This window comes from Chondrus crispus, genomic scaffold, assembly GCF_000350225.1.
Source record: "Chondrus crispus Stackhouse genomic scaffold, scaffold_52, whole genome shotgun sequence".
NCBI classification, from domain to species: domain Eukaryota; phylum Rhodophyta; class Florideophyceae; order Gigartinales; family Gigartinaceae; genus Chondrus; species Chondrus crispus.
The window spans coordinates 117,415-128,369 of record NW_005178485.1 but is presented as its reverse complement, the minus strand read 5'-3'; the positions used below and the strand labels follow the sequence as shown (position 1 = coordinate 128,369).

The 10,955-nt window shown below is 48.9% G+C and overlaps 1 protein-coding gene across 1 annotated transcript; it reads left to right on the top strand.

The window, feature by feature from the left end:
- Nucleotides 1-10,504: 10,504 nt before the first annotated feature.
- Nucleotides 10,505-10,615, top strand: CHC_T00006809001 (hypothetical protein). The gene has a single exon (XM_005709867.1). It carries the CDS (start codon nt 10,505-10,507, stop codon nt 10,613-10,615), a length of 111 nt encoding a protein of 36 aa, XP_005709924.1.
- The last annotated feature ends 340 nt before the right edge of the window (nt 10,616-10,955 follow it).

The following is a 10,955-nucleotide window of genomic DNA, read 5'->3' as shown; positions in this document are numbered from 1 at the left end:
GTGATACATCATCTTCATCATTCTCACTTACATGAGTTTCGTCGTTTTCAAGAACCTCCTCTGGAACCTCATCTTCTTCAGACCCAACCCCGTCAGTATTTGGGGGATCGGCTTCATTCTCATTGTCGCCACCGAGCAATACAATGCCAACATCAGAGTTGATTGAATCACTTTCGTGTGCAGGAATATCATGCATCCCACATGTCGATTCATCAAACTTGACATCCCGTGACACAACAATTTTATTCAACTCTCCGTTCCAAAGTTTGTATGCTTTACTGCATTGCAAATACCCATGAAACATCGCTTCACGCGCTCGCAAGTCCAGCTTACGGAGCTCTTATTTTGGTAGTGTATAGCAGGACTTTGACCCAAATACTCGCAAATGGCCAACATTTGGAGTTGACTTCATCCAAATGTGATGGGGAGTGGTGTTAACTGGCAAAGCCCGTGAAGTAACTCGATTGCGAATATATACTGAAGTGGCAAGAGCCTCGGCCCAGAATCGCTTACTGACCTGTTTATGAGAAAGCATAGAGCGGACAAGATCAATCAAAGTTCGATTTAAACGTTCAGCAACACCGTTTTGTTCAGGGGTGTATGCCGTGGCGAGTTGGTGCTGCGTACCGTTTAAATCTAAATACGACTTGAATTCCGTCGACAAGTACTCTCCCCTCGATCAGTGCGAAGCACCTTTACTTTGCGACCAGTGTGGGTTTGAGCAAACTTTTCATACAACTTGTATTTTGCAAACGCCTCAGATTTATTTCTCATCGTGTACACAACAACCCAGCTCGAGTGATCATCTACAAATGTAATAAAGTATCTCGAACCACCAATGGATTGTACTTCGAGCGGACTGCAAACGTCAGAATGTACCAAGTCAAGACAGTTCTGTGCTCGAGATGATGATCGCTGTTTTGGGATTACTGATCGCGTTGCTTTCCCGAACACACACGCAAGACAAATGAGAGGGTAATTGTCAGACGTCGGATTCATTGCACTGATGACATCGCTTTGACGAACGTTGATGCCACTCACCACATTATTGTGAATCATTGATGCGATTCCTTGTACATTAACATGGACCATGCGTTCATGTAGCGTCTGCAGGGTAACTACGTGAGCAGAAAAGGTTTCATTCATGACGTCAAGTATGTACAAATCCCCAACTTAACTCGCTGTGGCAACTACAGTTGGTCCTGCAGTAACGCGGCATTTCTCATTTTCAATGAATGACACTTGCAAACCCTTTGAAACCATTTGGCTAACAGACAGTAGCGAGTATCCGAAATCAGGGACATGCAAAACGTTTGACAATTTGCAAGGATGTGGACTACCGTTGACGTTCAACATGAATTCTACCTCGCCGCGACCAGCGACATTAGCTCTAGCCTTCGTGCCCATCTCGACTGATCCAGATTGCATCTGTTCATACGTAACGAACAAAGAGCGACCAAACGTCATGTGAGCGCTGCAACCGGAATCGACAAGCCATGACCTTGCGTTTGCAGCCCTCTTTTCTGGAGTGAAAGTCGAAAGCAAGCAAGTAAAGTCACTCTCCGCAAAGGCAGCAGTAGAATTGTCATCTCGAGAAACGAATGCACTTGGCTTTAAGCCAGTGTTGCGTGACCGAAACCCATCTGGCGGCGCAGGTCGGCGCCCATTCACGTCCTTGCCCCAGCAACGCGCTGCAGTATGCCCATGTCTATTGCAATTCGTACATTTCATATTGCGTCGAATAGGCATACGATTGACAAGTGCAGGTGCATGTGGTGATGAAGCAGAAGCAGTCTTCATGCTTTCTCGTTGTTCTTCTTGCAGCACACGACTCTTCACAAACTCGAGTCCATACACTTTATCTTCATTGCCAAGTGCGTCAAGAGCAACAATCAGGTTATCGAATCGTGGAGGCAAGCCATTCAACACAGCCATTGCAATTTCTTTATCGTCAATCTCAACACTCATTGACTGCAATTTGGCAACAAGTTGCTTCACACGATTGATGAACACGAGCACTTTCTCGGGTGGGAGCATGGATACAGTGTAAAAGTCGCGACGGGCGGCAAGTTTGTTGAACAAAGTATGACGCTCAAACACATTCAGAATTGCATCCGATGTCTCTTTCGCACTGCTACACACTCGCGCATGTTGCAAGTAGTCATCAGAAAGCGTGAGTCCGATGACTGCCTTTGCTTTTGCGTCACCACGGATCCATTTTCTCCGGTCATCTGAGGTCGCATTCTCCGGTATATCATCAAAAACGTATTGATCGACATCTTGGAGAGCAAGCAGGAGCTGGATTTTCTGCTTCCAGATGTAAAAGTTAGATGCGGTCAGGTTCTCGATTCTGACTGATCCAGAGCTTTGGTCATCCATTTCGCCGAATAGATGTACCCCTCGAGTATACAAGGTCTTCTGTTCCGGGATCCAAATCCGTTAACCGATAGTCAACACAATGGCAAGCCCACCCGTATAGGAAGTTTGTAGCGATTACTCGGAAACGTTCTTGGTGCTTGTTCCCGGCGGAGTGGAACAAACGTATTCTTCTTAAAAATGCCTTAGGGCGCTACCCCTGTATGTCTGCCAGTGCGGGTCTTTCGACTGTGAACTAAATCAAACGTGCCACGAGTAAGCACAGCAACTTTGCCTGTAGACGAACCAGGACTTTTGGTTACTACCGCGAACGGTCCCTGTAACCAAAATCGGCTTGTCCAAACTTGATACGGTACTGCCTCAGAGAGGGCCCCCACAACACAAGAATGAAACTGCCTTCGTCGTACTCGTGTGATTTGTTCACAATCACGCCTAAGGTCACCCTCTTCCGTGCGAACTTAATCAAAGTACGCGACCTTATACACGTATAGTGAGAGGTTCAGTGGTTAGGCACGTATTTTCTGCACCCAGGGGACCGAAGTCGTACCTATAGGGCTAACACCGAGAGCGTTACCGGCCCGCCGACGCACCTCCCGAAGGCAGAGTGCGGATCGACTAGACCAGTACACTGTGATCCTCCCCGAGGATCAGTGATTCGTCTCTCGACGATTCTTGGTCGGACCCTCGCTCAAGTCAGATTTCCAATGGCACAAGCCTTTCACCAAGAGCGAGGGTATGTTGATTTCCAACAACTGAGAACTGACGGACCACTGAGGAATTGGCAGTGCGTTGGTAACTAGGGACTGCCTTCCTCCCGACTAGCGGAAGGCTCACCCACAGCTCACACAACGACTGCCACGATAGAACTGCAAACACACAAAGTTGATTTCCAAAAACTGAGAACTGACGGACCACCAAACTGAAAAATCGGCTGAAACGGTGCTGAAAACAACGGCGAAAACTGAAAAACTGAAAAACCAAACTTGAAAGCTGAGACTGAAACTGATACCTTCTTCTTCTGCTTGACGAGCTGAACAAACTGATACTTGAACGACGGTGAAACTCGAACTTGAACCAAAACGAAGATGACGATCAGCGTTGAACTGGGCCCATAACCTATAGGAAGGTCAGCGGGGCAGAGGGAGGAAGGATGGTTGAAGATTGGTGGTGGTTGATGGGAAAAGAAGTTGATATCATTTTACTCTTGGTCGCCAACTATCGGCGCTACTTATAGTCTACGAAATACAGTACGGGCCATTAGGGCTGGTCAAGTGACTCTCCTTCGTGCACTCTCCGTTGTTGATAATGTTTGCACTCTCTGTCGCTAATAATCAAGTGACTCTCCTTCTTGCACTCTCGGATGTTAATAATGTTTGCACTCTCTGTTGCTGATAATCAGGTGACTCTCCTTCTTGCACTCTCGGATGTTGATAATGTTTGCACTCTCTGTTGCTGATAATCAGGTGACTCTCCTTCTGGCACTCTCGGTTGTTGATAATGTTTGCACTTTCTAGGGAGCTTACGCTGCCGTTCATGAGCCAAATATGAGCGAAAAATCGCGCAAAACATTACAGTGCTTTCAGTGTTCACAGAATTCTTGTTCTCTACGTGAGCAGAGTGGCGGAATAGTGACCATTTGCCCACGACAATTCTGCCTGAATTTTACGACAGGTGTCTTTTTGTTTTGGCGCAATTTCTAGGTTTCGTTACTCTTCTTCATGCAAGATCGGTCCTGATCAGCAGAACACACCGTCAGCCGTTCAGATTTTTCTGTCACCTGCGACATGGCGGACGTTTTAGACGCCAGAAACACTGATGATAGAGAGCTTCGAGGTGTCAGGAAGCGAGAGAAGTATCTACCAGAGAAGGACCTAATCATCGTACGTGAAGTGGCCGCGTTTCGCGCTCATGTCGCTGGTTATGGTAACGTGAAGCAGTCGTTTGAAATTGTTGCTCGCAAAGTTAATCAGAACCCGCATATGTCGCAGAAGGTGATTTGGAAAGCCGTACAGGACAGATAAAAACGACTGCAGGAGGAATTTGACGTGGACGATAGGAGAAACAGCAGTCTATCAGATATCACGGGAGGGGAGATGGGAGAGCTCTATCAGGCGTTATCTCAAATCGAGACGCGACACCGATGAACGCGTGCTGTGATTCAAATGCGGAAGTTGAGCGGCTGTATGTAACATGTCGCTTGCCAATTACTGCTAGTACAGCGCGAAAGAGAGAGGCTCTTCGTTTGCATTTGGTGAGGGTAAAGTCTTTTTGTCTCATAGTTGTCGCTGAAGGGTCGGCTGTACTACTCCCATCCTGATCTACGGCGTTAGCTATCGCGCAAGCATCACGAGCAAAATCGTGAACAGATTTTTTGGACACGTGTAGATAATATTTGAAAGGATTTTCACAGAATTGTGGGGAAGCGTAAGCTCCCATCTGTCGATGATAATCAGGTGACTCTCCTTCTTGCACTCTCGGTCGCTGATAATGTTTGCACTCTCTGTTAATGATAATTTGGGACCGTCTGAGAGTCAATAATATGTAAATGCACTGTGCTGTAGGGTTGAGACTTTAGTCTACGATTAATGCAATGCAAGTTTTAGAGCAAAAACACCGTGACATATATTTCATATGTGTCACACACGTGTAGGACAAATGTCATACGTGTCATACACGTGCCAAATCAATAATAATGAAACATGTTCAGTGTGTACTGTAGAGTGCCACTGTGTACGGATATTACACGTGTCAACACAAAAATGAAGCATGCTCAGAATTGCGAGGAAAGTGAGACTGAACACATAAAGGACACCTGTACACGTTGAAAACCAAAGTTGTTTCGTTTGACGTGTTTGTGTTTTCGCTTCTACACGTGTCATATCTGTCATTGTATGTCATGGGTGTCAGCATGTGGTCGTACAATTACAACACCGGTGTCGGTACTTTGCCATCGGGCAGTACAGAGGTTTTGCGCTGCTACGTGTTTGCTAATTCTCGTCGGGCTGCGTTGCGACGCCCCTGCCGAAGACCCTATCAAGGGTATAAGGTATAACAGGCGCTCTGCAAGCATTAGATTTACGACCCATCGGGCCCGGCTTCTTAATCACCGCCCCGAACTCGCCGAGCAGTCGCCTGTACAAGACTCTACCACCATTCGTCCCGGGGCGGGCCTCTTCCTTTTGCCCCCACCTATCAGGGACTTGAGCTACTGTGGGCCGCAAACCCACTTAAATGGAAAGGGAGAATCGGACACTCCGTAGGGCTGTGCCGTCGGCAACTCTTGTTGGTTGTTATTTGTTGGTTGTGTTGTCGCTGGACCGTTGGACCCTGGTTCCGGTCTGACAGGCACATTGCACTGCACCGTCGTCACCATTTTCTTCTGAAACATTCGACTTTGAATTTGAGTCGCAAGTTTAGCGGTCGTCACTACAGTGACTTTTCTTCTTCTTTCGGCTTTTGGCCGACTTGGGGCTCTTCCACTTGGAGTCCCGGATCCGGGCTGACTTGTCCTTCTTCGTTGGACTGTCGAGTTCTTCTCCGTCGGAGAGCGGTCCCGCGTCTAATATTGGTTCAGCCCGGCCGGCAGCTTGCTCAAGGTCCTTGAGTCGTCTCGAAGCCAGGTAGAATCGGTCGTCGATGCTGTCCCTTGTCTTGGCCAGCGTTTCCAGGGTCGGATTCGCGTCTCGCCGCGCTTCTTTCGCGGCGAGCTTTAGCGAATCCAGCACTTCCGGATCTCGGCCCGGGGACGCATTGGTACTAAAATTCTCAACGAGAACCACACGAGCTGTCAGCTCTTCAAGCGCAGCGTGGAAATCCGATTTTAGCAACTCCTGTTGCTTCTGAAAAATGCCCAGATGTTCGTCGAACTTGCTCTTCGTCTCCTGACGAATTTCCTCGCTCGACTTCTCGCACTTCTCTTCCAGGCCATTTTTCTCAACGGCTGTCCCTGAAGGGGACGCCTCTGTAACTGGATCAGTAGCCGAACTTCCTTGGCTTCGTGTACGAGGTCTTCGCGAAATTCTCGACTGTTGAGCTGATCCAGGTCTTCTGACCCCAGGACCGACGTCCTTGGGTTGGCTTCACGCCATGGTCCGCTCTTAACAAACGAGACCTATCGAAGTAATTTACCTATTTTGGGACTTCTGATTTCAGTTCCAGATTCTAGGTCGGGCTTCGCAGTTTCCAGATTCTAGGTCGGGAGACCACTTATGTAGTGCAATGTGCCTGTCAGGCCGTAACCAGGGTCCAACGGTCCAGCAACAACACAACCAACAAACAACAACCAACAAGAGTTGCCGACGGCACAGACCTACGGAGTGTCCGATTCTCCCTTTCTTTTTAAGTGGGTTTGCGGCCCACAGTACCTCAAATCCCGGATAGGGGGGGCAAAAGGAAGAGGCCCGGCCCCGGATGAATGGTGATAGAGTCTTGTACAGGCAGCTGCTCGGCGAGTTCGGGGCGGTGATTAAGAAGCCAGGCCCGATAGGTCGTAAAGCCAATGCGCGCTGAGCGCCTGGTACACCTTATACCCTTGATAAGGTCTTCGACGGGGGCGTCGCCACGCAACCCAACGAGAATTAGCAAACACATAGCAGCGCTACACCTCCGTATTGCCTGACAGCAAAGTACCGACACCGCAACGGTCGCAACCTGTATCCGATGGAACCAACACTGTCCTGTCTACACAACAGGACCCTAGAGGGAGACGTCGTCGCAACAACCTCCGTCGGGGGACTTAGACAAGTAGCAGCGCTACACCCACGTGTCGCCTGATGGCTAAGACACCTACACCAGTCCGGTCCGAACCAAAGCCGATGGCAGCAACAACAAACAGAAGAACCAACACAAGAGCCCGATGACTCCAGTCGTCGCAATGCAGATCGCAATCAGGCACTGTGGAACCAACACAAAGTAAGGGAATAGCAATAGAGATAGAAATAGAAAAGGATAGGTGAAATAAAGGAAATGGAAAGGGAACCCCCGGGCGCAAAGGATAACGTAATCTGTGGTAAAAGGGAGCGTCTTGGGAAAGACGGACTTCGACCAAGGCGATATTCAACTCTGGCAACTCGGGTTACCTTTACTGACTTGGTGGTCAGCGGGCTAAGGTATATATCGCCCCGCCGGAGCCACTACAGTAGCTCTCGGCGCTAGATCCTAGATCTAATCTAATGTTAAATAACTAATATGCAACTAATTAAAATTAATGATTAAAATAATAAAGTGAAATAATTTTCACTTGTCACTCCCCCACTTTGTCATACCCCTCAATTCATTTTCTTTTCACCCCCTCACGGTGCAGCCAATTATTGCACTACAGGGACCACAGAAGATCAGGAGATAAAGAGAGGAAGTGAGATAGGCAAGGTTGTCTTGTCAGCGGCACAGGTAGAGAGCGGCGAACGCCGCACTCCCAAGAAATGACGGAGTCACTGTAGTCCCCGGTGGAGATAATAAGCAAATTGCGAGTGATCACGCGATGCAGTGGTGCGTTCGAAAATGAGTACGCAAAATGACGTCGAACCGGCGGTCTGCACCAGTGAAGCGTAATTTAATCAAAAAAGGATGGGACGCCAGCGGACTGTCAGACGATCGGCATAAGTCGCAGACGGAACCCCAGACAATCTTCGGAAAATTAACTATAATTAAGGAAAAAGCTCGTACTTGTACGAAAGATTGTTGGCAGCACCCGCAGCCGATCGTTCAAACACTCAAGGCTTCGCACCGGCGAAGTCGCGACCGGTCACATATGGAGGCTCTGCCTACGTTCGTTTACGATGTACTGCCCCGCTCGACGAGCAAGAAGATGAGTCGCCATGGACCGGGACCCCCTGTGTCAATGAATCCGCATGTGATTGCACGAATACGCACAGGCGACGAGGTCTTTTGTCCTCATCTTCAAGGATCTGCTACTGTACAAGATACGTGCCGACGGCAACACCGTGTCGCAAGCCCATGGTATCACGCGAGCAATTGCACGACTGACTTCGTCATCGACGGGAAGATTTTTTTCTGGCTTTGGTTTTGTTTTCTTTGTTATTTTTTTGTGACTTATAGAGCAGGAAACACGAATCGCAGGCCACGACGGACGCGTTTTTGTGACACCCACCGATCAACAACCCAGGTCTAAGGTCCCATGATGAGGTTGAGACGACAATCCGACATAGCGTACATCGCTAAGCAATTCTACAAGGACTACGGAGGAACCAAGAGGAGGTTCATCGAGAAGAGGGGAAGGAATGAGTGGACGACTCGCAACCCGGAAACTGGACCGACGACTTTGAGGTCCACTCAGGAGAGGGGTACCGCTCACTGATTACTTTTCGTCACTTATTCGACGGTACTATTTTTTTAGATATACGCCACGCGCGACGCTGACTATGTTCAACCGAACATGCTCGACGACCGGAAGAATGTTTTCACACGAACAGATGTCAAGCCATCGTCTGGACAACCTGGTGCAATTAGTTATGGAAACTTGCGTAGGAGGGTTTTCCATTCCTGTCCAGAACGACGACCGTTACTTTGGCAAAAGGCCTCTTTGTTTAAGACAACAACAGCAAGACGAGAGAGAATTGGAACGGAGTGTAATTTGTTTTTCATGAGGTGATCGGGAGTCTCGTGACACCGTCCTTCACGGACGCACAGGAGAACCACGGCGGGGAGAGCAACTCTGAAGGAGAGAAAGCGTCGCTCGATGAGCTTGTTACCAATGACCCAGGCGTTGCTTGTAGCAGCTGCCGGCGCTAAGCTCGAATTTTTGTTTTCAACCCCGAGCGACCTACCGTGATGATATCCCTTCCTCTCCTTTCCCGCGTTCATTCATCCGTTTAACCTCCTTTCCTGATTCTTTCTACTTTCCTATTTTTCTGTTTCCTTGTTTTTTATTTTGCTCTCCCTGCTCCTTTGCCTAATTATATTTTTTGCGAAGGCGGAACCTGACGCCGCTTCGACACGCAGGACTCGGAGGCCCAAAACGGATGTTGAGTCTGCAGATAACCTCACGCTGAGGGGAGGAGACGAGAAAGTGAGGTACGACTCCTACGTACGCCGTAAGGACGCGAGACATAATTGGGGGGAACTGTCTTGGCATGACGAAAATCGAGGTCAGCTACGGCGTAGTATCCGACTTGCCCTCCAGGGGACTTGATGCCACCCTGCCGGCTGTGTATCACGAGGAATCATTTTAAGTCGCAAGCTGACGTTCGCTTGAGATAACAGCGATAACAGCTCAGGAAAAGGGGTGACAACCCCGCCTCTGCCACGCACTGCTTTCGCGACGCTCGGGACGAGCGAATTGCCACTGACGGAGCAACAACCATCGTGGTCGAACCTGTAATATCTAATTGAAGGGGATGAAGGACCTCGGCGGTCTTAGGGAAGGACAACATCAGTTGTAGGCGAGCAAGACCCCGGCTGCTATTGGGGCAAGGGATCGATCGATGCTTCGCAAGACGTCGATTTGAACTGGAGAAAGCGGTAAAGGATGATTATGAGGTGAGCCACGGTCCATCATCTGAGACGACGAGTGTACCGGGACCTCGCGGAGAATTTTCAGACGACCAACTGGCTGACGGCGGGGTATGAAGACCGTCGCTGGGTTCGGAGAGTGCAAGATAGTACCTCGACCCGTCAATGAAGCTAGTTACGACAGACCGCAGCGTGACATCCAGTGTAATTTCATAGGCGGATCAAGTCCGATCGTGGACGTGGACGCCGCCGTCACGCTACATTCACTACACGCGTCTAAAGGCCCATACGACAGCCTTCGACAATTGAGCTTACGACGAAGGAAAGATCCGAGTCTATGGAGGGGTTACCTAGCACTACAGGATAAGAGGAAAGCCATGCTCAGGACCTCGAGTGAAGACCAACTGCTTGCTCGACAATGGCGATAGCCAGTGAAATTGAGGAAAATGATATCTCTTTTTGGGGTATATGGAGGGAAATGTGGTTGTCGTTAGGATCGACGAGTGCCAACGAGATGATGGCGACGTCATCATTGGACGGCACAAGGTGGACTCTTTAACCTAGACGCCACGGAGAGTACTTTTCCCAGATCTTCGTCACATTTGCAATATTATCGAAAGGAATAGTCATGGTCCGTACATTTTTTAGTTTGCTTACAATGCATTCGTCTACATTCGGTTCCGCTGGAAACAGGAAAAGGGGTGCTCGCACGGAATTCACCGTCGGTGAAGAGGAGGACACCACCCACCCTGAACAAAGGGCGAAATAATACGAAGTAGAGCTTGAACATTCCAAGAGTGTAATTCTATTTTGCTCAAAACGACACAATTGCGCTCGACGCCATGAGTCCGTCGAAGGAAATGAAGGGCGAAGGGGGCGTTTGACCTTGGAGGGATTGTACAATACACCTAAAAAATTTGTTGTCGTCAGCACTCGGCGAGCTCGACTGAGTGACTGAACCCGGCAATGATTCATATTTATTTTCGTTGCGACATCCCGAATTCATCCGTGTCTCTCAGACGTTAACAATAATGAGCTTCGCAAATGAAGTCCCGAGGCCGCGTGACGTCGTCACAATAACATGGAGCCGTGTGAGACTGAGTTGAGAA